The 27,724-nt window shown below is 39.8% G+C and overlaps 1 protein-coding gene across 1 annotated transcript in view; it reads right to left on the bottom strand.

Annotated features, from left to right (window-relative positions):
* Nucleotides 1-3,288: 3,288 nt before the first annotated feature.
* The window catches only part of TARS (threonyl-tRNA synthetase), a 27,982-nt gene continuing 3,546 nt past the window's right edge, over nucleotides 3,289-27,724 (bottom strand). The window contains exons 3-19 of the mRNA XM_015817018.1: nucleotides 26,043-26,233; nucleotides 24,789-24,912; nucleotides 23,454-23,575; nucleotides 21,816-21,933; nucleotides 20,427-20,491; nucleotides 19,774-19,852; nucleotides 18,996-19,142; nucleotides 17,530-17,628; nucleotides 15,191-15,357; nucleotides 12,581-12,743; nucleotides 12,352-12,489; nucleotides 11,258-11,335; nucleotides 8,711-8,811; nucleotides 8,518-8,622; nucleotides 7,108-7,180; nucleotides 5,708-5,822; nucleotides 3,289-3,465 (exon numbers count right to left, since the gene is read on the bottom strand). Of these exons, the coding sequence (XP_015672504.1) occupies nucleotides 3,317-3,465; nucleotides 5,708-5,822; nucleotides 7,108-7,180; nucleotides 8,518-8,622; nucleotides 8,711-8,811; nucleotides 11,258-11,335; nucleotides 12,352-12,489; nucleotides 12,581-12,743; nucleotides 15,191-15,357; nucleotides 17,530-17,628; nucleotides 18,996-19,142; nucleotides 19,774-19,852; nucleotides 20,427-20,491; nucleotides 21,816-21,933; nucleotides 23,454-23,575; nucleotides 24,789-24,912; nucleotides 26,043-26,233 (2,034 nt within the window). The 3' untranslated portion in view covers nucleotides 3,289-3,316. The remainder of the gene's footprint in view (nucleotides 3,466-5,707; nucleotides 5,823-7,107; nucleotides 7,181-8,517; nucleotides 8,623-8,710; nucleotides 8,812-11,257; nucleotides 11,336-12,351; nucleotides 12,490-12,580; nucleotides 12,744-15,190; nucleotides 15,358-17,529; nucleotides 17,629-18,995; nucleotides 19,143-19,773; nucleotides 19,853-20,426; nucleotides 20,492-21,815; nucleotides 21,934-23,453; nucleotides 23,576-24,788; nucleotides 24,913-26,042; nucleotides 26,234-27,724) is intronic.

The raw sequence follows: 27,724 nt of genomic DNA, 5'->3' as shown, positions 1-27,724 counted from the left end.
GCATGGTGAAAGCTGAAGGGAGAGTTATGAGTCACTATGAAATCACCAAATAATACATCATGCCTGATTAAGCAGTATTATCTGTGGGTGGTGATTTTGGCTCTATTAAATATTTGTTCCAGATTTAAGCATTTATATTGTACTAGTGTAGTATTAGACCAGGAGTCCTCAAACTACGGCCTGCGGGCCGGATGCAGCCCACCTTGTCTTTTTATCCGGCTTGCCGGGCGAACATTGGTGGTATAGTGCAGGGCTTTTCAACCTGTGGTACGCTGCCACCTGGCAGGTAAGATGTGACCCTGTCTAGCCTAGATAAGTGTAATGGGGGGAGGGAACGAACTAAAGCCTTGACCATCTTGCTTTCACCTGGGACGCCAGGCCCTGCGCTGCTCGCCACCTCCTGTGAGTGCTGAGGCAGGTTCAGCTTCTTGCTAGCTTCGCCTCGCCTGGCCCAGCCTCTCCGTGCTGTGAGGAGAGCGTGGCGCTGCCTGCCAAAACCAAGCAGGCTGGGGGCTGGGTGGCAGATACCGACTCTCACTCCGCTCGTGGCGTCCCCTCCCCTGGAGCCCACAGAGCCAGGTGTATGAAGTGGGTGAGTGCCAATTGCTGGTCACTTCCAACTGATGGTGCCTTTCTTCATTCCTCACAGAGGGTGTCACTTCCCCACTGTGTTTCTTGCCTGTTTTTCTCCCTCCCTCATCGCAAATATCTCCCTGCCACTCTGCTCTTAAGGCTGTGCGGCTCTTGTCCAAGAATTTACCATGGTCTTTCAAGCCATGGCCACTTGCAGCACAGCCACCGGCTACACTGGCAACCTCTCCCTCTCCCTTTGTCCCTTCCTGGGCATGGAGGGAGGAAGGAAATAGGAATGAGAAAGAGGGAGGAAGGAGATGAGAAGGAGGGAGGCAAGGAAGAAAGGAGGGGAGGGAGGAAGGAAGGAAGATGGGAATGAGAAAGAGGGAGGCAGGGAAGGAAGGAGGGTAGGGAGGGAGGAAGAAGATTGAAATGAAAGGGAAGTCCTGCCTTAATCCTGCCCTGCTGCCCTTTTGCTATCACCTTGCCCCCTCCTGGCCTATCCTGGTGGTTTCCCATCCTATCGCTAAGGATGCTTTGGTTATAATCATTTTTTTCAAACTGTAGTCCGGCCCCCCAACAGTCTGAGGAACAATGAACTGGCCCCGTTTAAAAAGTTTGAAGACCCCTATATTAGACCATTTGCGACTTAAGACTACATAATATGCATAGGTTCCTGAAGTAAAACACACATGCATGCATGCAAACTAACTGGATTCCATACTGAAGGAAACAGATCTCTGATATTAAAAGTTTTTAAAAAGGGGTTCCCAGAGGGACTGGTCAAATACTGTCCACCATACAGAATCTGAAAATAGATAATGGAGAAATGATGTATTTAAATTAGGAAGCGACTTCTTTCAGCAGAACCAGGGTTGTTTATGAGTGCTGAATGTTCAGAGACAACCCTTTAATGTTGTTTGAAGAACTTCTTAAAAAAAATTATTTGTTCATTGTAGGACAGGGGTTCCAACCCGCGGCCTGTGGCCCAATGCCCAGCCACAGCCCATTTGGAACTGGGGTGTGGAAATGGTGGGTGAGCATGCTATGCATGCAAAATTGCATTTGTGAAAGCAGTGCCCTCCCCTGTTGCCTCTGCCAGTCTGCCAAGCCAGAAAGGTTGGAGACTGCTGTTGTAAGAGATGAAAAACTGGGCATCACATTCTGCTAGATCTGTATTTGGAATGTTGATATCTCACTTGGGTTCAACAAGACTGTCTTTCTCTTGTGCTCTCAGTGTTCAGATTTAAGATAGAGCTTTGCATCCAAAGGGAAGAAACTGAGGCCCTTCACCCAATTGGTCAGTAGCACGAAAGCTCATGACGTTTAGAATTGCATCTTAAGTACCTTATCAGCTTCCTTTCCCTTGAAAAATAAGGAACTATACCGCTTTCAATTTTCCCCAAATGACATTATAACTATTACGTTTCCCAGCTGATGTCATGATCTTTCCTAACTGAAAACCCGTATATAGGGCTGCGTCTGACGTGCGTTTCACTTCAGGATCTTACACAAGTTATGTAGTCTTCAGTTGCAAAAGGTCTAATACTACACTAGTACAATGCAAATGCTTAAACCTGGAACAATAAAGAAAGCCAAAATCACCACCCACAGATAATACTGCTTATTCAGGCATGATGTATTATTTTGTTATTCATAGTGACTCATAACTGTCCTTTCAGCTTTCACCATGCTGTCAGAAGACAGATATTTCATTGGATCTTCTTACAAGTACATAGAAAATAGCTTTTCTGCGTTCAAGAAAGGGAAAAATAGTCTGCATTAGGATGCAAATTATAAGAATGATCCCTGACTTGCTTTATCTGTAAAGCTTTGAAGAAAAAGGCTGAAAGACAGAAAAGGAGGGAAAGGGTCTTAAGCTGTATTGCATAATATCACATAGATGCAGGAGAAACAGCTAATGATTGTTGTGTAAGAGGAGACATCATTTATTCAACTTTAAGTAGGATTTGATCCTATTTTAAATCTCCAAAGTATGTGTAGTCTAACCATTTACAATGAAACTGACCTGACTCAGGAAAATATTGGGACAGTTTGATGTTCTGTATTAAATGATGTTGTTAATCAGTGTTTGTCAAACTTGGCAACTTTAAAATGTGTGCAGTTCCAACTCCCAGAATTTCCCAGCCTTCTTAAATCTGCCAAGTTTGGCAAACTCTGTTGTAAATGAAACAGAAGAATGAACAGGAATTGCAAACCACCAAAGAACACACGGGAACAATCTCTTTGTCGAAAATCAGAAGGCATTTTTAACCAAATTTATTCTGTGAAGAAAAACACTGAAGAGGTTTGATCTAAATCCTTGATTAGCCTTTGTTCTCTGTGCCTTTGTTCTCTGGGTCTTAGACATATCCTTTCAAAAGCTTTCATCCAGTTGCTAATCAAAATAATCTCCCTCATCATACAAAGATTTTCAACTTCATCTCTATTTGAATTCTGAACCTATAAATATGTCTAACGTATTTGAGAAAATTATTATTTCAAAGAGGATATAGTGCAAAATTTTTATCCCTCAAAACTAACTTAGGAGAGACTGAGAAAGCTAGCTCTAATTCAGTGTTTCTCAACCTTGACAATTTTAAGGCATGTGGACTTCAACTCCCAGAATTCCACAGCCAGCATCGCTGGCTGTGGAATTCTGGGAGTTGAAGTCCACATGCCTTAAAATTGTCAAGGTTGAGAAACACTGCTCTAATTGGAGGTAAAGAAGCAAAGGATTTGGTTAAAATTCTTCTTCAGCATTTTTGCTGTGGCCACGCTTCAGCTGCAGGAGTCTTTCGACTGTTTCGGGCACTGTACGTTCACCGTGAATCTTGTTGTCCCTTGTACGGATATTCACAGTCCCACAGGCCTTCTCTTTCTCGCCAACAACTAAAAGGCAGAGAGAGAGGAAGAAAGTGAAGAAAAACAAGTTAACATCAGAAAAGGAGATGCAATACATTACTATAAAATAGTCAAGAACGACGCTGCCCTCATCGACACGGGCAGAAAATCATCACTGTTGTGATCAGTAATATATATAAAAAATGTACATTTCTAAACATGGCCTAGGGAAAATATGTAGCTTGGGCAACAAAAGGAGCTGTTTGGGGAGGATTTGTGGGGAAAAGCATAAGGAATATATCAAGATATCATACAAAGTAGGAATAAGCTATAAAATATTGAAAATGGTCGTTTATAAGAAGCACTGAAAATCAGAAGATTAAAAATTAAATGAGAATTAGAAGATTCTAAATTAGAAGATGTAAAAAAAGATGTTGAGGCTCTAGAAAGAGTACAGAGAAGAGCAACAAATATGATCAGGGGACTGGAGGCCAAAGCATATAAGGAACGGCTGCTGGAATTGGGTATGTCTAGTTTAATGAAGAGAAGGACGAGGGGGGACATGATAGCAGTGTTCCAATATATCAGGGGCTGCCACAAAGAAGAGGGAGTCAAGCTATTCTCCAAGGCGCCTGAAGGCAGGACAAGAAGCAACAGATGGAAACTAATCAAGGAGAGAAGCAACCTAGAACTAAAAAGAAACTTCCTGACAGAACAATTAACCAGTGGAACAACCTGCCTCCAGAAGCGGTGAATGCTCCAACACTGGAAGTTTTTAAGAAGAGACTGGACAGCCATTTGTCTGAAATGGTATAGGGTTTCCTGCTTGAGCAGGGGGGGTTGGACTAGATGACCTCCAAGGTCCCTTCCAACCTTATTATTATTATTATTATTATTATTATTATTATTATTATTATTATTATTATTATTAGATTAGAAGTTAAATGAGATTATTTAACATAATGTTTCTCAAATTGGCAATGTTAAGATGAGTGGACTTCAATTCCCAGAATTCCCCAGTGGAATTCTAGAAGCTTCTAGGCTTGGCAAACTGGCAGAGGCAAAGCTGCATCTTAGAAATGCCAACTTTGAGAAACACTGTTAAATAATCTCATCAGAAGACTAGAAATAAAATTGTTTGCTTAAAGGGACAGTTCATACTTTCCGGGCATTTTGTCAGGAGCTGCAGGGCAGGCTTATATCAGAAATATTTGAAATTACTGTATTACTGTTTCTGTGCTCTTCTAACTCTTCTCTGCTTTTATCATGACAACTGCAGTTTAGATATGTGATTAAAAATTGACAGAACAGCATGTAGAAAAATCACTGCTGATATACAGCTCTATTACAGAAATACCATGAACTGGATTTCATTCCCAAATAACAGGAACAGGAAATCAACAAATATTTATTGTGCATTTGAAGTAGGTTCTGCATGCTATTTGCATTTCAAGGTGTTTACACAAAAGCAAAATAGATGCAAATTCATAAAGTAGGATGGGCCTATTTATACTTGCTTTCCTCTTGCAAATAAAGGCACGAGGAAGGTGATAAAATAAAAAGGGGAACCACATAGTGTGTGTGCAACAATTGTGTTTGGTGTTGTCTATGTATTTGATATGAAAACAGCACGACATTTTTGTTAGTTGTTTCAATAGCACGGTGTTTCTCAACCTTGGCAACTTTAAGACAGGTGAACTCCCAACACAACAAATATATTAACTTTTATGGAGTTTATTTAATATATAATGTTCATTTTAAAATACTTTTTAACTTTGTATATTTTATATTTCTTTTAGCTTTAAAATTATTGTTTGTATTTCACCCTTCTTATGCTGGTCTACAACAATAATAGAATTGACCTGATGCAACTCAACAGATGGATTCTGGGAGTTGAAGTCGACCCACCTTAAAATCACCACAGTTGAGAAACACTGGATTAAAGGGAAGAGCTTCTGATATAGTGTAGCTCTCAACATTTTCTGTCAATCTGAGAAGCTAGCAGAGCAGTTGACTGAGATTTGTGCCAAAGGTCTATTGCTACAAATGAAGATTTAGTAAAATTTAATATATAGGCCTGGAAGCTCAGATTTGTTCCAAAGATGGCACCAATTAAAGGGAGAACTCATGCATCTAAATAAATGTGCTTTTCTTGCATGTCAGAATGCTGCTGGCAAAACAACTTCATACATTAACAAGCAGGAAACAGCTAATTAGCTTCTGAATAATACTTTAAAGTAGATATTGCTCAAATGGAGCTAGACATACACATTGCAAAGGATATGTTTACCTAAAATAAAATTGTACTGGGCAAGCTGAGCATTTCTGATCTTCTTATTCAGAGTACAACCAGGGTCCACATCAACATCCGCCATTAAGCCAGCATCATGGAACTGTTGCTTCACCTTTGAGAGAATCAAATTAGCAATGTTTAGATTATGTTTAAAGCAAACATCTGGAGAAAAAGGCATTTGGGGGTTTGCAATTCTTCAAATCAAAATAGCAAGTTGTGCTTCACAAATATGGCATTTGGAAATCACAGAGTCTGTAATCAAATTAACATTTAAAAGTTAAGCCCTACAATATTTATATGGTAAGTATTTGGATAACATGTTTTTCAAAGATATGCAGGTATATGCAGAGATGAAAGCAAATTGTGACTCTGATCTATATAGATTACTCAAGAACATAGCAATAAAGTTTTTCCATTGGAAACATTACATGCATGCATAAATACACATATAACTGCAGTCAACTTCCCTAAACACCCAAGCAGAACAGCCTTTAATCACACTTAAATAGACAAATCTCCCCAAACATTCCTCTCTACTGGACAGCTAGCGATCCACTTCTCAGTTCCCTTTTGACAAATGTTCACTTTCAAAATGGATTTGTAAATCAGGCCAAACTGGGAGCTACACATAAAGAGTTCCTTTGCAATGCAAGTGGTTTGCATCTGTTCTTGTGTGAGTTTTGTTTATATTCCTAAAACAGCGATGGCGAACCTTTTAGAGACCGAGTGCCCAAACCGCAACCCAAAACCCACTTATTTATCACAAAGTGCCAGGGCCGCATCAGCATTGTGGTGCCCTCGGGGCTGGCAGGGAGGCACCTCTCAGTGCTGCCTCTGACATGCAAAAACCGGGGGCGCAAAAATGGCCGCCACCACACCGCGGGGTACAAATACAAGGCACTGCACCACGCAAAAACAGGGCAGGGCTAGTGAGTATCACGCAGGCACTAGCCCCGTGCGCACATGCACGCATGTAAAAGGCTTCCCCCTCCCTTTTCTTCCAGTCCACCAATCGACAATGGTTGGTGACCTCTGCTCTACCACCTCTACTCGAGTGAGCTTGCCAGTCAACCTCTTCACCTCCTTTGTGCTGGGCGGAGCGCCTGCTCTGGGTGGCAGTGGCGGCCTGATGGACCTGCTGTTGGTGGCGGTGGCGCGCGTGCCAACAGAGAGGGCTCTGAGTGCCGCCTCTGGCACGCGTGCCATAGGTTCGCCACCACTGTCCTAAAAGGATTTCTGGACTTTAGTCTCTGACAACATAGAATCCATCTATGCTGCCCTCAAAAAGCAAGACTTTTTCGCCACAGAGTTTGCCATTCTCTTTTTGGATATATTCACATCTTTAGATGTACCTGAGTTGATTCTGCATATAGAACAAAATAAAATTTAAAACTTACCTTTTGTGCATATTCATCACACGTTGGTCCAACTGGTATTACCATCACTTGCTGAGGAGATATCCAGAGTGGCCTTGCACAAGAGAGAAGCAACAGAAATCATTACTATATGTTTGATGATAACAGCTGATTATTGCTACCTTTGGGGGGAGGGTTAGCAATAATAACCGTCTGCATTGCTATTAATTGTAAGAATTTCTTAGAAAGAACACACAGAATGGGCTTCAAAATTGTACATTTCTTACAGAATCAGAAAAGGAATTATTCTTTGTAGCTCAGAATAGGTCAGATCCTGATCTGATATCCTAATTCTACCAACTACCGGTAATTGAGATTGAACGAATTTTCTAAATCAAATGTAACAGGTTTCTTACATGGCTTTAATAAGATGGTGTCATAAGTTAAGTTTTTTCAGCACCATTGTAACTTTGAATGGGTGCTAAACAAATGGCTGTAAGTCAAGGATTACCTGTAATTGCAACTATATGGATATCTGAATAAAAGCTGCATTGAGTGGTTGGAAGACCACCTGTTCCCTAAATAGTTATGGCTTCCAAAGAATAAAAATTCCCCCACTGGGTGGGTGACAGATTCACAGGCCGTTCATAGACTCAAGCAAAACCAGATCTCATTAAATCCTCCCCTGCAGTCCGGCTGCAAGGTAAAAAGATTTTCCTTTGATTTGAGAGCAGCTGTAATTAAATCTGCAGGCTTAAAATGCAATTAATCTTAACCCTGGTACATTGAAACAGCTCGTGGTTTGAAGTTCACAATCTTCCAACAACTGCAGTTAAAATCAGTTTGTTGATCAAGATTCGATCATGGCCAAGTAGCTCCCAAAGGCTGCATAGAGGAGATGGAAGAGAGAATGTGCAAACCAGGAAGAAGGTAAGGTTCTTTTCTATGACACATTTTGATTTATTACAATGTCTAAATGCAGCCCCCTTATTTAGGGTTGTTGTGGGGGAAATAGCAAGCAGGGACATTATACACACCACCTTGAATTGTATGGAGTACGATTATAATAATAATTGTAACTGACAGTTGTGATTTCATATGTTTGTGTACAGGTAGTCCTTGACTTATGACCACAATGAAGCTCGTTGATGAGCAAGACAGTCAGTAACTGAGTTGTGCCCCATTTTACACCTTTTTTGCCACAGTTGTTAAGTGAATCTGGGTTCCCCCATTGACTTTGCTTGTCGGAAGCCAGTTATATTACAGTGCAATTATCATAAATACATCCACTTGTCAAGCACCCACATTTTGATCACTTGCCCATGAGAATGTTGAAATGGTAAGTGTGAAAACTGGTCATGAGTCCCTTTTTTTCAGTGTGGTAACTCTGAATGGTCACTAAATGAATCGTTGTAAGTCGAGGACTACCTGTATAAAATAAAAATACAATACCATTTGCCTCCATAGTTTTCAGTCAGGATAGCAATCATTCTCTCCACCGATCCCAAAATGGCACGATGTATAATCACCGGTCTTGTTTTGTCATTACCATCATGGCTAGAAGATAAAATGAGTGTAATTGTCAAAACTCAGTTAACTAGATAAGGGTTATAAAATGCGACATAAAATCATAGAATCTACTTGCCTCATGTATGTGAGGTTAAATCTCAGAGGGAGCTGGAAGTCCAATTGGATGGTGGCACATTGATGGTACCTCCCAATGGCATCTTTGATCTGGATATCAATCTTTTGGGGGCGACAAGGAAGAGGATGAGACAAACATGAATAGAATTCTTACAAACACTGAAGAACTGAACTGAAGAAGCTTCTTGGATGAGAAGCGAAACGTCTTCAAGAAAAAACAAAGAAAGTTCAGTTGCCTCTTGAAAAAAACACCTTGGGGACAACCAGGACCCGGATGAGTAAGAATCTCCATAGACCCTTACAAACATTCTTTACAGCAAAGCACTTTTAAAAATTACTACTCAATTAGAGATGAGACAGCATCTCAAACCCACTATCAGGCTCTACCAATGAATTACTCTGAGGAAAAAGGATCTCTGGATTACATTATTTTCCGTACAGGTAGTCCTTGACTTACAACAGAGGTCCCCAACCTTTTGGGCCCCAGGGACCGGTTCCGTGGAGAGAGGTTTTTCTGCGGACCAGAGGGTGTGTGGTTTTGTGTGCTGCCTGTATCCCACGGATGGGGCTTTGCTTGTTTGTGCGGCCCGGTTGCTGGCATGCCACAGCCCGGTACTGGTTCACGGACCGGGGGTTGGGGACTCCTGACTTACAACACTTCATTTAGTGATTGTTCGAAGTTACAACGGCACTTATGACTGCTTTTCACCCTTATGATCGTTGCAGCATCCTAAAGGTCACATGATCAAAATTCAGACTCTTGGCAATTAGTTCATATTTATGACCTTTGCTGTCACAGGACAGTCACCTCCTGACCAGCAAAATCAATGCGGAAGCCAGATTTGTTAACAACCAAATTACTAACTTAACAACTGCAGTGATTCGCTTAATGACTTTGGCAAGAAAGGCTGTAAAATCAGGCAAAATCCACTTAACTGTCTCACTTAGCAATAGAAATTTTGGGCTCAATTGTGGTCGTAAGTCAAAGACTACCTGTACTTACCTCTGCTATGAGAACAGAGGCACTGACATACATGAAGTCTGGTTTTAATTTGGATATCTGATGAATCATATATCCCCAGCCTGATCTTTAGGGAATAAAGTTTGGATGGTGTGGCATTTGCCAGAGTTTTAGACACACTGACTTTGTAATTGTATTTGTGTTCCATTTTAGCCCATACCAAGCCCTGCAAGCTTCATCAGTAGCTGAAAATTCATTTGCTCACTTAAGCTTTTAATTCTAAATGAATCTGCTATTATCCCTTGTTGCCTTGGTTTTTAATATGACAATTCCACATTTTAAAATCCTATTTTGTAGCTAATTTGGAAGTCACAATGAAAAACATCCTCACATCATCTAATAGTCTGCTGAGGAAAACATACCACAGTGTTAAAAGGAAGAGTGAACGAGTGAACTTTGGTGTGGCTTATCTTTTCATCCAGAGATTAGCTTCAAGATTTTTCTCCTCCTTCCGTTACATCTTGATTAATCCCTACATTTAACTGTATGATGTCTATATCTGGCTTATTTTATTTTATTTTATTTCACAGTCATTATAATCAGCAGCTTTTCCCAAAAGGAGCAAAAGGTTTCCTAAGATATTTTATTAGAAATGTTTTTACTACCTTCTTTTACAATCTAATTCACCTGGGTGCAAATAGTGCAAAGAATTGTCTATGTCTACGAATTACACAGAACAGAAATTTTCATCTCCTTTTCATCTTGCAAAGTGTCAGTGAAAGGCTACCAATCAGATCTAACATTTTTGTTCCAAGCACTGTACTTGTCAGGCCCCCAAACCAAGAATGATACATAGTGATACTTCCAACCTGAGTTATTTATTGTTTCCACACCTATAGACAGAATCTTGCCAGACTGAAGACTACTGTATCTGCATCTACCATACACTCTTAGAACTATTAGGGAGGGGCTGTCTTCACCCTCTTTCTCTCACACAAAATATTGCTACATTGCATCACATATACAAATCTGTTACATGCAATTCTCCCATATACAATTACGTATAACTAATAGTCTAGTCCAGTGTTTCTCAACCTTGGCCACCTGAAGATGTGTAGACTTCAACTCCCAGAATTCCCCAGCCAGAGGTGAAGTCCACACATACTCAAGTGGCCAAGGTTGAGAAACACTGAACTAGTCCATTCCTCAGATCAACTCCCCTGATTTTGGATTCAGAGAACCAGCCTCCATGAGAGACAGAGACAGAGATGCAACTTGGATAAGCAATGCTTCACAAGCATTATTTCTCCAACAGGCAAAGAGGAAGGTTAAGAATAAGTGAGCTAACTGGTCACATACATACACCATCCTGTCTCCATTTTACTGTAAAGGAATAAGTGGAGAACTTTTCTCATCCTCCTGCCTGAATGTTCTGCTAAATAACCTCAGAGCCCTGAAGAGAATCATGGTATAATGGAAGTCAAGGACAGCTAAAGGAACGGTACCAGTACATAACTTCTCTAATAAAACAACTTCATGGAAAATAAAGTAGCATTTTAAAATGTGCTCTTGAGGTGATTTACTAACCTTCGGCCCATAGAAAGCTCCATCTCCAGGGTTCAGTTCCCATTTCTCACCAAACTCATTCAGGCTATTTTCAAGTTGCTAGTGGAAAATGATATGCCAAGTATTAATGGATTTGTTCTAAGCAAAATTATTTGTGGTTTCTCTTCTTCACAACACAAATGTTAGAGGAGTTTACTTCTTACTTTTATGACTCTGTGTGTGTGTGTGTGTGTGTGTGTGTGTGTGTGTGTGTGTGTGTGTGTGCTTGTGTCTCCAAGTCAGTGTTAACCCTGGTGACTAGCTTATTTCTATTATACTTTTCTAACTGCTTGAGTCTCAAGAGGTTGGCCATATATAAGATTCTGTATCAGTAAATACAATGTTCACATAGCTAGGTTGAAACATCACAGTGCTATCTTATTATCTGGAAACTTTTTTCCTTCCAATCTCAGAACCCTTTAAATTGGATTAAAAATAGGCTGAGCATCAGCTAGTTATATTCTTAATATGAGCTTTTAGACTAAACTTAACTTATAAGTGTGAGCCACTAAAATTATTTTGCCTGGCAATGGATTCTGCAGTCTGGATATACTACTGTATGTAGGAGAACCATTGAAATCTACAGTAGACCAAAGTCCATGGATGCCTACGGTCATCTATGATAGCCAAAGAACAGAAGGAATTACCTCCATGCTACACAAAATTATATGCCTTTTAATAAAAGTCAATCCAAAAAGTTGTGCCAGACTTATCCAGTTCATGGGGTCCATCCATTTTAGACCCCTAAATTTTGTCCCCCCTCAACCCTCATGCTAAGAGCTCCTTCCTTTCCTGCTGCCTCTATGGAAGTCCCTTTCCTGCTGCCTCTATGGAACTTGTGCATCTAATGTTATAGAAAAAAAAATCATATAAAGAATGTATTCTTTTTTCATCCTCTCTGAGAAGAGTTATTTGAGGACAACAGGGGCTCCAGATTCAGTACAATTTAACCCCCAAACTACTAACTGGAAATTATATATTTGGATACAGCTTCCTTAGACTCATTTACGTAGGCTCACTTACTTCATTATTATAGGAAATAAATGAATAAACCACAATATTTCAGTCACAAATACCTTTTCAGCTTGATTCCACAGTTCAATATCTCCAAGGAACTTTTCAGGACGGGTAGAGAGGTGAAGTTTGAAGGAAAAACCAAAGACATCATAGACGGTGCGCAAGAATTCCAGGCAACTCTTAATCTCCCCTTCAATCTGTCCATGAAACAAAAAGACCCAATGCGATCAATAATCTTTTGTTTTTAACGAAATGATTTTCCTTAAATAACCCTGGATCATTTCCCACCTGCTCCATGGCACAAAATATGTGAGCATCATCTTGCTGGAACCGCCTCACTCGGGTGAGACCGGTCAGTGTCCCAGACAGTTCGTTACGGTGCAGAACTCCAAAGTCAGCCAGGCGCAAAGGTAGCTCCCTCCATGATCTTGGCCGATGGTCAAACATAAGACTGAAGAAAGTAAGACAAATGGTTGGCATCTGACCGGGATGATATTACTGTGAGAATATCCATATAAAGAATTAAAAACAGTCTTGAAAAGCAGATGCTGAAAAGTTTTCTACAAATCTAGCAGTTTTCCCCAACCAGAAGTTTTCCAAACAGGATAGGACTATCATTTCAGGATTTCCAGCTCAGCAGAGAAGGACATGTCGTCATTGTTTCTAGCTACTATGTTTGACCTGAAGACCCCGCTTGCTTTTTGAGTGGTACTCAGCCATTCTCTAAAAACACAGCCTAAGTTGGAAAAACTTGAGCTGAAATGTAATTCATTAAATAATGAGCATGGTTAGCCTTGTGGTTTTGATACTCCCTCTCTCTCCTGTTACATTAAACGTTTCAATTTTGTGTCAGCTTTTTGAAGGGTTGTGAAACTATGCCAAAGCTTTGTGAAAAGGGAAAGTGAGAAGCTTTCAGGACCAATTTGTATCTCTGTTTTAAGAATCTCAAGTCTACCTGAACTGGCTAATAAGCTGGCATTGCAACTAAAATTCAAATAAAGAATCACAATGTGATGAGTAGCTTTGGAGAGTGCAAGTATAATGTTGCAGGCAGTCTACAGGTAGACAATGCTTTGGTGTGGGGTTGAGTGCCCATGTTGCACTTCTCAGTGCCTCCTTACAGAAACTGCATCTTTTCCTAAGTTTACATAGTAGTTGTACAATTCCAGGAAAATATATCCTTGAATTAAGGACAATTAGGGCTTAGTTCAAGTGCTTTAGAATGGGTGTGGGCATACTGTCATCGCCTCCTTAATTCAAGCACATAATTTCTTACTGTTCACACCCAAGAAATCTCTCAGATGTTTGAAAGAAGTGCAGACAGGTGTGGCATCCTTGCCCATGGCTGCTCTTTGCCACTTTGGATTTGAAACATTGCACGTCCCCATGGTGAATCTACAGCATAGTGGTGATTGTTGACAGATGTAGTACAGGTAGTCCTCAACTTACAACCATTTTTTTAGCAACAGCATATAAGTGACTTTTGCACACTTATGACGATTGCAGCATCCTCGGGGCCACTGATTCAGGCACTTGGCAACTGGCATGAATTTACGACAGCTGACCTGTCCTGAGGTCATGTGATCACCATGTGTAATCTTCCCAGCTAGTAAGGGGGGGGAAGCTAGGTTCACTGAATGACCGTATGATTCACTTAACAACTGTAGTGATTCATTTAACAACTATGGCAAAAAAGGTCATAAAATAGAGCACAACTCACTGGATAACTGTCTTGCTTAGCAATGGAAATTTTGGGCTCAATTGTAGTTGTAAATCAAGGTTTATCTGCACTGCACATCATTCCTATGTCATGTAGTAATTGGACAAGGCATGCAACTACAGGTAGTCCTTGCTTAGCAAGCACAATTGGGACTGGGAACTGTCGCTAATCAATGTGCTCATTAGTGAGATATCACATGACCACAACATATTTATGACCTCACTTCCGCAGCAGTTGTTAAACAAGACATCATGTGATTACCGCTTAAGATTTTACTGCCAGCTACTCCATTGACTGTTTGCTGGAAGCCCGTTGTGAAGTACACAAACGGTGTTCACATGACTGCAAAATACTGCGATGGCTGTAAATGCCTGTCAGTGGCAAAGTGCCTGAATCTTGAGCATGTGACCACAGGAACGCTGTAGTGGTCATAAGTGTGAGGACCGGCTGTGAAGTTAATTTACTGTTGTAATTTCAAACCATCGCTAAACAGGATAGACATTAAGCAAAGTCTTTCTATAATTTACTTCAGTATTCAGAACAAAATCCTGACCTTTGTTTAAAACCGCCTCTCTTCTTCCCCAAATTCTTCCTTCTTGAATCTCTGCTGTCCTCACTAATCTTACTAACAGATTCTCAAAACGTTAGCTTTAGCTTTCCCATCTATATTATATTGTGTTTGTGGCAATCTATGCGCAGATTTACAAACACAAAACTGGGATCTTCCCTTGTGTTGACAGTTTTGTGTTTTCCAAAAGTATTAGACAGAAGGGAAGTAGCTAGCCAAGCACAGCACCAGAGGGGGAGACACAGTACAAGTTTGCCTAAACAGACTTGGGTCAGTTACTGAATTGATTGCAGCCACAGAAATGAAGCATTGCCTGATGGGCTTTGGTGAAAAATATCTGCAAGCATGTTCCAAGAATAGGTAATAAATTCTAGACCAGGGGTAGGCAACCTTGGCTCTTTTATGACTCGTGGACTTCAACTCCCAGAATTCCTGAGCCAGGATGGCTCAGCTTGGAAACCTCTCCCTTTCCCCTCAGCATGGCTGGCTCAGGAATTCTGGGAGTTGAAGTCCACGAGTCATAAAAGAGCCAAGGTTGCCTACCCCTGTTCTAGACCAAAATAGAGTAGGAAGGAAAAAGGAACACTAAAAGTTGGCGCAAATCTAATACCAGTGTCCAGGACAGTTCATAGGCTTCAGAGCGAAGATCTCCTTTTCCACCTCAAAGGAAAACATGTTGTCACTGTAAAGCTGCCAATGGCCAGAGGTCACCCAAAGCTTGCTGTTGTAGACGTTTGGAGACACAACTTCTTGGAAGCCTCGTTTCCGATACTCGCTCTGAAAAATCAAATCCAAGAGTCAGAGCCACATTTAGCAGAAAGAATCATATAAAGGTAATCCTCAACTTACGACGAGCCCAACATTTTCGTTGCTAAGTGAGACAATTGTTAAGTGAATTTTGCCCCATGTTATGACCTTTCTTGCTACACTTGTTAAGTGAATCACTGAAGTTAAGTTACGGTAGTAACCCGGTTGTTAAGTGAATCTGACTTCCCCATTGACTTTGCTTATCAGAAGGCCGCAAAAGTTGATCATATGATCCCGGGACACTCCATTCGTCATAAATATGACCCTGTTGCCAAGCATCCAAATTTTAATCATGTGACCATGAGGATGCTGCATTGATCACAAGTGTGAAAAACGGTCATAAGTTACTTTTTTCCTTGCTATTGTAATGTCACTAAACAAATGAGTTGTAAGTCGAGGACTATCTGTGCTTAGTTAAGCAATTTTCTCCTAACCACTGCAGATAGTCTGCATTACCATCAATAATCCATAGTCATTAACATATGAAAGAATTGTGTATTCTTTTATTACAAACAATGAGCCATACTCAGAATTAAAACAAATATACAGATAGTCCTTGCTTACCAACTATCTCATTTAGCGACCACTTAAAAAAATATTAAAATATTTTTGTGACCAAACCTTTGATTATGTTTGTCACAGCATCCCATAGTCACATGTTCACCATCTGCTTGTGTCAGGATAATAATTTAATAGCTAAACAGCTTATGTAAAGATGTAATGGAATGTGGATGATGCATTGATAGGATGATGCAATATTAGAAATGACTCAGCAGGGTCTGTATCTGTGCCTTTAAGAGGCTGAGTATAAAAGGGGAGTTTTTTACTGGAGTTTTTCTCTCTCATCCGTTTGACTGCTGTATATTGGAGTTTGCTGTTTCACCACGTGTATTTTATTTCTAATGTATATTTGTAGATATAGTATAATATAAACCACCATTTAATTACAAACCACTGTGTACTGCATATACTCCTGGGTTACCTCAGTGCAATAAGACTGTGCATGTTCTGACAGCTTGCTTTCCAACCAGTTTTGTTTGCTTAAGGGCGAAATGGAAAGTCACACCAGAAGCCTGTTGTGGTCACATGATTTTATGCTTTGTGATTGGAGCACTTAATAACAGAATTGCTACCAGTTGTGATCACTAAGTGAGGACTTCTGTACTAGGTAATCAGGGATGCATTCTTTGATCACATGTCTTTGCTACTGCTAGAGTAAATTTGGCCACAGTGTTAATGCACCAGCTTCACCTTTCTATACTTTTTCTTGCCTATCTCTGAGTTCCTTTACTTCTCCCCACTCTCCCTCCAAACCATTTTTATCACATCCATGCTTTGGATCAGACACAGACCTTCTCAAGAAAAGTTATTCCATGCATGGAATAGTTCATGCACAGAATATTTTGCATATTCATAATAATCTCATATTCTGACAGTTCAGCCAATATTACCAAGAACAATTAGTTACCAGTTCTGTTCTATAATCATCAGGAGTAATAAAACATGCTGGCTTGGGAATTCTGGAAGTTGAAGTCAACACAACTTCAAGTAGCCACAGTTGAGAAATAGTGGTTTGGCTAGCCCAGGGGTAGTCAACCTTGGCTCTTTTATGACTCGTGGACTTCAACTCTGGGAGTTGAAGTCCACGAGTCATAAAAGAGCCAAGGTTGCCTATCCCTGGGCTAGACATTTAATTGGCTCCAAATTAATAGAAATGTATTGAATAAATGAGTGAATTCTATTGGTAACAAGCTGTCAATTGTCAAGATATTATAGTTGCTTGCCGGAGCACTACAGACTTGTACATTTTGTGACCTATCAAGTCAAATGTCTTCTAGACCAGTTCAGGCTTATGAAATAGCCTACAAGGATTTTTTCCTGCCTTTGGAAGGAAATACAGGAGGCAACTGATGTTCTTTACCTGTTGAGTGAATTGTGATGTTAGCCACAAGCTGAACAGATCTATTCTATAAATACCTTGACCAAGGTAGCACAATTATCATAAGCCTATACATTGTGTAGAAACTGTAATGCAGCCAAGGTTATTTCTGCTGCAGCAAGATGGGACCCAAACTTCTATATGAAGAAGAATTGAAGCAAGGAGTGCTGCTGATACCGCAGAGATGAATTGCTATGACTTACCCTGATATATTCTATCAGTGTATTATAGATGTAAGCGCCCTTTGGAAGGAAGAAACAGCTACCAGGACTGAGTTCGTGGAAGAAAAATAGTTCTTGATCCTATGGGATAAAAAAAAAAAAGTTTTCCTATTTATTTCCTTCTCCATACCATAGGTGTACAATTGCTGGAGAATATTCAGATGCATATTCAGATCATGTTTATTGCTTACTGGATAATAAAAGACTCTGGGTGTCCCACAAACTACTAAAACCAAGTGCATCAGAAATAATAAAATGTAATTAAGAAACAAGTAAAACCACTTAAAATCTCTTAAACCAGAAATAACGTTGACAGCATCCCCAATACTAACACGCTATGCCCTAAAACCAAGTCTTGCAACCTGACTGAAAGGGGTACAGAGAACCTGCTTCATGCATGATTTCTTTAAAGAACATTCCCTCTCTTTCTCCAAAATCTTCCCCAAAAAGAAGTGAATGGAAACCAGGTAGAAGTTACTCAACACAGCTAGACTGAGAGATGACTTCTTCAGATGGAGATGCATTATGGCTTCCTTCAAAGCTGCACCTCCCTGGTTGTCTGAAGCAGCCAGCAGAAGCAAAGATCCACCCCATGTTACTAAAAAACCCTGTTTTAAGCTTAAAAAAAAAAAATCTCAGATGGTTTTGCAAGATGTCACATTAAGGGAGCCTGATACCCAGGTTTTCAAGTACACACAGCTTTCTGTCTGAGAACAGAAAATAAAAAGTAACTTCAAATTATATTCCAACAAAGATGAAGAAAGAGAGCTCACTGCAATTATAAAAATTCATGCAAGAAAAATGCATGATATGCATCTTTTTCCCCCCTCTCTGCAATAATCATAATATGCACTCCTGGTTTTATAGAATCTGCCTTCTGATATACTATTATTTTATGTAGCAAAGAAGAATGAGAAATGGGTTTTTTAAAAAAAAAATCATGTGCACTATTTGAGCAGGACGCAGTTAAATCTCAGTGACTAAAGCAGCGGTTCTCAACCTATGGGTCGCGACCCCATTTGGGGTCGATCGACCATTTCACGGGGGTCACCAAGCAAGGCTGTCCGCCATTTTTCCCCCCCTTTTCTGGCGGGTGCCTTACCTCCCTTGAGCTGGGCCAGCTGGTGGTCGGCCTGCTCCATCTCTGCCGCTTGCCAGCTACGCCTCGGCCGTCGCAGGGAGCGGAACCACGCATGCGTGGCGCTCCCGGGCAGGGAAAGTCCTCGACTTACAACCGGTTGGGTAGTCCTCGACTTACGACCGGTTGGGTAGTCCTCGACTTACGACCGGTTTAGTCCTCGACTTACGACCGGTTGGGGGTCACGGCATTAAAAAGGTTGAGAACCACTGGACTAAAGGGTGTTAATGAATGCAGAGACACAGTGTCTCCTGCAAACCGACCCCAAATTTCTCTTCACATGCCCAAGTGAATGAGAAATTCCTCTTACCCGTCCAATTTTCCTGTGATCCCGGTTCTTTGCCTCTTCTTGGAACTTTTCCCATTCTTTCAGCATTTTTGCATCAGGGAAGGAGATACCATAAACCCTTTGCAAGGTTTCCATATCAGACTTTCCTTCCCAATAAGTAGAAGAATTCTGGAGTGATAGAAAAGATTCAATAACAAATAGTGTTATTACAGAGCAACTTTGAGTAATTACTGACGTTCAAAGGAAACCAACGCTGCATATTCAGTCTATGTTTGAGCAGATGCATTTGTTACAATTCAGAAATAATTTAGGATATCTTATGATGTGCAAATCTAACTCTTAAATAACATTTTGATGGAAGGGAACATGAAGACATGTAAATTAGTGTACAGCAATAAACACAGCTACCAATTCTGAAAGAACCGTGGGATGAGTTTGACAAATATTGTAAAATAAAGTACTTTTTTAAATTACAGCTACAATAAACAAAGATGCCAAAGGGGCTCAATTTATTCTCCTACAAAACCTGCTGATTTAAATGAAACCAAAGTATTCCCAGGTGTTTTAACAGTTTAATTGCTCTTCTTCATTTCAGTAAGAGAGACAGAACTTCTAAAAACATTTTTGCACTGCAGTGATTTCAAACTAAATGCCAGTGATTCTACTAAGTTTAAACCAAATCAATACATCTTTCCATGGAAATGGGGTTTGACTCCAACCAGTTAAATTGTCCCGAAGCTCTTGTCATGAGAATTTAGCCACATATATTATAATCACAGAATGAAATTTAATTTCTTACCTTATGTATTTTTAAGGCTTTTATTTTCCCAGTATGTCTGACGTGGGGACCTCTACAAAGATCAATCAAAGGGCCACACCTAAAAGATAATGAGATGGTTCAGTTGCTTAAAACTGTGTCGTAAACACTGACTTATTTTTATTAAAAGGAAAGTGAATGTGCAGCAATCAGCCTCTAATAGTATCAAGACTGACATTTTTATAAACTAAAACAGTAGATTGCTGCAGATCAGGGTTTTCTTTGGAACTGTGCCCTCCTGCCCACAAAACAGAGAAAGGTAAATGGTCAGACAATATCTTGAGGGATTACAGCAAGGTTTCTCAATAGCTTTAAGTTAAGACATGTGGACTTCAGACTTCAGAATTCCCATGGATAGATGGCTGTGGAATTCTGGGAGTTGAAGTCCACACATCTTAAAGTTACCATGATTGCAAAACACCAGATTAAGGTATGTAATGGAGATAAATTGTTTCAATTGGCCATATTCTATATTGTGGTGTTGTGACTGGCTAGACAACTCCATGCGAAGTATTTTGTGAAAGGTCCTATAACATACTCTCAAATTACAAGTGGGACAATTTCATCTAAAACTGAGGACTCTACAGTTAGTAATAGAAAATTCAGGCTAGGTGGATTTTTGCCTTCTGTTTTACCTGTATACAGTCGTAGTTGGAGTGGTGACTTTTTCATTTAAGATCCGACACTTGAATTTATTATACTGTTTGAAAAGACAATTTAAAAAATATATAAAATCAATGTTAATTTTAAGATACAATTTCTTGTGCCTGTAATTTGATGTTGAAACAAACATTATTCTATTTACCCGTAAGAAACGTATCTCTCTATGCTTTGAAAAATAGCCTAATGAAGGCTAGCTCTTCATGCATCTGTGCTTTCCATAAAACTTCCACTATGAATTTAATCATGCATTTCTTCTTCATACTAATGTATTCCAAAGGCCGGGAAACCATCAAGATCAACGTCTCAGAATCCTATGAGACAGCATTACAGGGGTAGTCCTTATACCACTGTAATGGAGCCTGTCAATTATGGTCATTTGTCGTAACAAACGTAAAGAGGGTTTTTGCTATAGTTTGCTAAGAGTTTTGCTAAAAACTGGAGGCACTGGTTTTCAGCAAAACTATCATATAGCGTGGTCACATGACTGTAGGACATTGCAAAGCAGTTGTAAATGTAGCCATATTGCAAGTGCCCAAAGTTCAGTCACATGACTACAGAGGGAGCCTGACCATCTGAATGTCAAATCCGGGTCATAAGTTCCCCTTTTTGGGTTGATCATAACTTTAAACAGTTGCTAAGCATGCTGCTATCCAAGTAGTTGCAACTATCAAACTAGGAGGTTGTTAGCAATAATTGTTGTCTAAAGTTTCCTAGTGCAAATCATTTCAGAACTCTGGAAATACAGGGGATGTACATACAATACCATACAGTAGTGATGCAAAGAGGAGGTTCATTAAAAGGAAAGTTCACTAAGGGGAAATACTGAATTCTGACCGTTATTTCCCACTTAGATCTCTGCAGCTTTCTTCTAAAAACAAGTCCTGTGTTTACATTTAATTTCAAAGCATCAAGCCATTCAAGGTCTGCAAGGTGAGGTTTCTATATTTGATGGGAAAGGAAGATTTATAAGCCAGTAAAGCAGGGTTTTCCAAACCTTGGCAACTTTAAGACACATGGCCTTCAACCCCATGGCTGGGTGGAGAATTCTGGGAGTTGAAGTCCACACATTTTAAAGTTGCCCAGGTTGAAAAAACCTGCAATAAAGGCAGGCCTATTTTGCAGACATGACATCCCACATTCACCATGATGTCTGAATAACTGAAAGAATGTAACAGTTTAAACAGAAAAATAATGGATTCAACTGGCCTTTGGTGACACTCAAGGTTACAATAACTGGCATGCTAAAGACATCAACTGAATCAGAAAAAGCAGTCAAAATATGTCATACAATTAGAGAGGTTGTTGCAAAAATACTCAAATACTCCTGTAGTAAGTAAATGAGAGCATATTTTAGTGTCTACCTTAAACATTTCAAGTAAAGTTTCCTTCTTAATTTCTAGTCGCTCAAAACGTTGTTTCTCTTTCATGATTTTCTTGCACAAGCCTTCAATAGCAGGGAATTCATTGCTAGAGACACCCCTAAAACAAAGATGTATCAATATCAATTGTATTTATTGTTGTGTGACTTTTTTCTTTTTTGCTTCTTATACAATCATCACTGAAAGCAAACTGACAGATCAAGAGGGTTGCCCTACACCACGGGTCGGCAACCCGTGGCTCTGGAGCCACATGTGGCTCTTTGAGCCTTCTCCTGCGGCCCCCCAGCCTCCTCCGCCATTTGCAGAGAGAGAGAGACAGAGAGAGGCACTTGCGCTTCCCTTCTCTCTCTCCCTCCCTCTCTCTCTCTCTCTGTGTAAAAAAGAGAAAGGCCTCACGCTGTTCTCCGACAAGCTGACAAGCTTATTGGGGGGGGGGGCTCCTGCCTTTGCTGCGTCTCCGCAGGAAGCAGGAAGCAGCAAAAGGCAGCAGCTCAAGCAGCATATCTCTCTCTCTCTCTCTCACACACACACACACACACACACACTCACACACACACACACTTTTATTTAACTTAGTGGGGGGAAGAGGACTGGCAGACCAAGGGCAGGAGAGAGCCAGCCCAATAAGAATGTGTGTCAACTTTTTGGAGAACAACATGAAGCCAGCTTGCCAGGTGAGCAGAAGATCGGAGAGAGGGAGAGAGAGGGGGGGAGAGAGAGAGAGAGGGAGGGGGAGGGAGAAAGAGAAAGAGAGAGAGAGAGGAGAGAGAGAGAGAGGGAGGGAGGGAGGGAGGGAGGGAGGGAGAGAATTCATACACAGCAGCCTCTATTTCTTTTTAATTAAACTCTTCAATCAAGCCCCCCCTGCCCTACACCGACAAAGGAAGTACAAAGAAAATCATATTAGTTTGGGAACCTCCACCATCAAAGCGACAGGGTATATTTTATTTTAAATCTTGTACAGGCAGCATCTGGAGAAAAACCAGAAACAATAAACTTTGCAGATAAAAGATTTATAACCATTTGTAGGAACAGAAATCCTTGTTAAACATCCTACACAGAAAAACACTCATAGTCATCAAAAAGATGCAGAGATAAACCCACAGCAGTTCAAGGAATACCCTTATAAGAAAGACACAAAAAGCATGTGAGTTGCTAAGGTTTTCTAAAGATTTGCATAGGTGAATCTGAAGAAGTCATGTTGGAAGCCTATACCGGTAGTCCTTGACTTGCCATCATTTACTTAGTGACCACTTGAAGCTACAATGCTGAAAAATTACTGACAACTGGTCGTCTCACTTACTACCAACAGTATCCCTGCAGTCGTGATTGTGATTTGGGTGCTTGGCAACGGTCACACCCATTATCAATAGTTGCAGAGTCCTGCAGTCATGTGATCGCCACCTGCAAGCTTCCCAGATGGCTTCTAACAAGCAAAATTAATGGGGAAACTGGCAGGGAAAGTCATGAGACGTCCCAATAAAAACCCACATTGCTTATCAATAAATTATATTCCCTATTGTGGTCGTAAATCAAGGACTACTTGTCATTACATCCTAATCTCATTCAGCCAGGAGAACAAACACCACATACACAAACATATACACACAGAAAGCTTACCCCTCATCAAGGAACATATCATAGTAAAATCCATTCTCTATTGGTGGGCCGTAACATAAGCAACCACCATATATTCTTTCCATGGCTTCACCCATTATGTGAGCACTAGAATGCCAGTATACCTAACAGGAGGAAAAAGACAGAGAGAGCAGATCAAATGTCATGGTTCCGACAGATGAAACTCTTCAAAGAACTTTGAGGCATTGTTTACCTTAAAGAATCTTTATGGGAGTAGCATAGCTTGGCACTAACATAGCTGAAGCCAAAAACTGGATTCCCCTGAGCACATAGTATCAAACCACAATTCCCTCTTCCAATTAACAGTCATAAATCACATTCTCCAATTAGTTTGAAATGTAGGCTTTCCCTCCTGTTCTGCAACCCGCCAATTCTTATCATCTCTTATTTCAAGCTCTAATTCACACACTAGTACAATATTATGTCTAACTAACTCCCACCATATTCCACCTCCTCCCCCAGCATCATCTAATTCTAAGAGTAAAGCATAAGAAAGAAAAAGGCTGCATCTTCATATATTGTCAAAGCAAGAACATCCAATGTTAGCAGTGTTGACATCAGACCTGTATTTGTAGACTCAAATTAATGCTATGCTGTCAAATTTAAGTCTGACAACTTAATTCCCTACTATCCTGAGACATTCATGAATTCTCAGACCGTAGTATAATTTAATGTTAATCTTACATCTAAGAATCATGTTGGTATTTACTTGGTTATAAGTCGCCTAGAGTCGTCTCTAGGTGAGATGGGTGGCATATAAATGTATTAAATAAAGAAGCAGTATAAATCAGTGTTTCTCATCCTTGGCAACTTTAAGATGTGTAGATTTTAACTTCCAGAATTCCTCAGACAGCATGAGTTGGAGTTGAAGCCCACATACCTTGAAGTTGCCAAAGGTGAGAAACACTGGAATGAACCTTAACACAGAATTAACACAGTTTATTCTCATTGACAAAAAAACACAAAGAAAACATGAAAACCCCTGGCCAATTATGCCCATCAAATGATAACCCTTCCTTCTGTAGACTTCAATAACCCCCGAAGTTTTTCCTTCCTCTCTATTTGTACTACAAACATTGATATGTTGTTTATTTACTATATAGTCTGCTTTCAATCAAGTTTGGGGCTTGACTCAATATATTAAAATCAATCTTTGGGGGAGACCACACAAATAGATGGCCATATAGAAGTACACCCTGGAAGATTCTCCATCCAAGCACTCATTAGTTCTGACTTAGCTTCCAGTCCTGGATGGGTTAGCCAGGTGCTCCCACCTGCTGAGACTGTTCCTTTAATACAACTGAATTGATAACTTACTGCTTGAGCTTCATCATCATCAAACTTAAGTAATTCCAAGGTACAATCTCTCTCTAGAGGACGATCAAGGTCCCACACCACTTTATCCACTCGAGCAATGACAGTGTTGTCAGCCAAACCTTGACTAAAAGTACAAAACAGTAGTTGTGTAAGCTGTTGGTACATATTGACACAATTTTTTATTGCTTGTTTATTCTCAGTGGAAACAGGGAAAAAAATCCTCAAACCCATTTTCATGATTTAAATATTATTTTACAAGGTGCCATAATCTGATGTCAGGGAATTATTTGTGTGTATGTTTGTGTGTATCTTTTGCTAGTACAAAGGTATTTCCAGAACATACGAGACCAATTTTGAAAATTTATTCAAACTCATCCTGAATAATAAGTATATTATTTAGAATTTATCAGAATAGGACTGCTCATCTCATTGGATGTCACAAACATGCAAGGCGAGAAATGGCAACAAACTTGTCTATGAAAACCAGCCAACACTTCTGTGAAAAATACTGAGATAATGCTTTGAACAAGAAAACATTAGAAAGCTTTTTACAAGGTCCAGGGACACCTAGAGCAGGTAGGAGTGTCCCTTTTGTTCTATTGCTCTGATAAATGATTTTAAAGGCTAAGTTTTTGACAACTTTTTAAAATCATAACATTTCCTAAAATATAAATGATAACAAATAGCCCTGAAAAAGAAAAACTTGATAAGTAAATTCTACTGAGACTCTACACTGGCTATGTGTCTGATTTCAGATTAAATTCGAAAGGACAATAATTAATGTTAAAGTAGAAAATAAAGTACACAAACACAAAGCAACATCTGGACTATATATTCCTTTTTTTGGCAACACCTAATTCACAGGCTGCTGTCACACTTCTGATCTCTTCAAAACTGTAACATCAGAAATGTCCACATGGCATTTACAAGATCAGAAAACAATATAGCTAGATTTTTTTAATTACGTAATTGTCCTATTTAAATGTTTTTTCCTCAAAATGTTTTCCCCGAGCTGTACAAAGTAGCACAGAATACATAGTCCTTGTATTAAAATCGCATCACTGTGTTACATTTAAATAAAAAACATTAACATCAGTGTATTCCCGTGCAACATGTAGGGAAGTCATTAAGATACAGAAAAACGGGGTGCTGTAAAGAATGACAGAGAAGAACATGGTTAGCACATGATTAAAAATTAAATGCACACATCTATGAACTATAAATGTAAAATGAATTTTCTAAAGGTAAATATACCTGATTCCACAGGCAATTTGGTATGGTGTAGTCTTCCAGGATTCAGCATCAATTTGTTTGCCATCAGGTAACGTAACTTTAATGGGTTGGCTTTCTTTAGCAGCTCGTTCTGCCAGAAGAGCATCATGTTCTGCTTTCAGTTTATGGTACATTTCCAAACGTTGGTTAATATAATCGGGCCATGGACTAAGCTGCATGTGATCAAGAAAGGTAAAGAAAAATTAATATCATGGAGCCTACCTTTAATTAAGTACCGTCAGTTCCCCATATCTTTTTTATTCATGGCAGTCTAAAGAATTTTATATATCAATAAAGGAGAACATTGGTAACTCTGGGTTGCAATGAGAGGGTCCCTGGTGCTGTCTGAGCTTGGGGTTTTCTTGCAGACATTTTATTACCAAACTAGGTAACATCATCAGTGCATTTAGAGCTTGGGTAATGAAACATCTGTGAGAAAACAACCAAGCTCAGAGAGCACCAAGGACACCTCAATTTTATATATCCCTCTTCCCAAAAAGAGGAAAACTATCAGCAAGTTTGAAGGAAATCTTGAGGTTTATGATGCTAGTCTATGACCATAAAATAATTTGATTTGAAGTTTACAAAAGTTCCAAGAAGAAATAAACCTCAAAATGATTCCTCCCTACACCCCAAAGCTCTAAAACAGGGGTATCAAACTGCTGGCCCATGGGTCGGACGCATCACGCAGAAGCTACGCCCACCCCATTGCCGGCAATGGCAAAACCATCCCGATACGTTGCGCGATGTCACATGACATCGCGAGTTTGACATGTCTGCTCTAGAATGACTAATCATGTCACTGAGTGCAGTGAACACAGAATGCTGAAGGATTGTTAAAAGAGAACTGAAGAAAGTGGTGGGTGATTGGAACAGAAACACCCTAATGAGCAATTTCTCCATAATGATCTCATGCATCATGCATAAAATGTTTCAAAAGTGTTAAATGCACTAAAGACATTGAGTAGTAATATGAATATTACTTCTATTCCCCAAAACAGCCATTCTTTCAGTGGCAAACACCTCCATCAGTTAGAAATCTTTGAAATACTACAATCACACATTGAGTTAGAATTAACTGTTTTAACTAAATAAATCTTCTGTATTTATAAGCACGAATTGCTAAGTAGGAAATGCTGAGAGAAGTACTGAATCTGTGTACACTATGTCTAAGTTTCCCAAATATATTCAGTCATCTAATAATGGAAACAAACTTTGGGACTTATTGTTTGGATCCAAGAAGTTTGTTTTCATGTCTTATCTAATAATCCCCCAGAGACATATATTTAGAAAAAGGATTTGCATATTTCCTTGCAGTGTCCAACACATTTCAATTAAGCCACCTTTCAAAGCTATACCTATAGATATATACTAATGTTTATGTATTTAAAAAAATTACAGGAAAAGCCCTTGTAGAAATTAAGGCATCAAGACCTAATTATGTACAGGTAGTTGTCATTTAGTGGCTGCCTTGTTTAGCAACCATTTGCAGTTACAGCAGTGATCGCAAAGTAACTTTGCGATCAATCCTTGAATTGGGACCTTTATGGATAGAATCAAGATCACGTGAAGTATTAATAGCACTTTACAATGCCTTAGTAAGGCCACACTTGGAATACCGCATCCAGTTTTGGTCACCACGATGTAAAAAAGATGCTGAGACA

This window comes from Protobothrops mucrosquamatus, unplaced genomic scaffold, assembly GCF_001527695.2.
Source record: "Protobothrops mucrosquamatus isolate PMUCROS unplaced genomic scaffold, P.Mucros_1.0 scaffold548, whole genome shotgun sequence".
Classification (NCBI taxonomy): domain Eukaryota; kingdom Metazoa; phylum Chordata; class Lepidosauria; order Squamata; family Viperidae; genus Protobothrops; species Protobothrops mucrosquamatus.
Note: the sequence above shows the minus strand (reverse complement) of the source record. Positions and strands in the feature narration are given on the sequence as shown.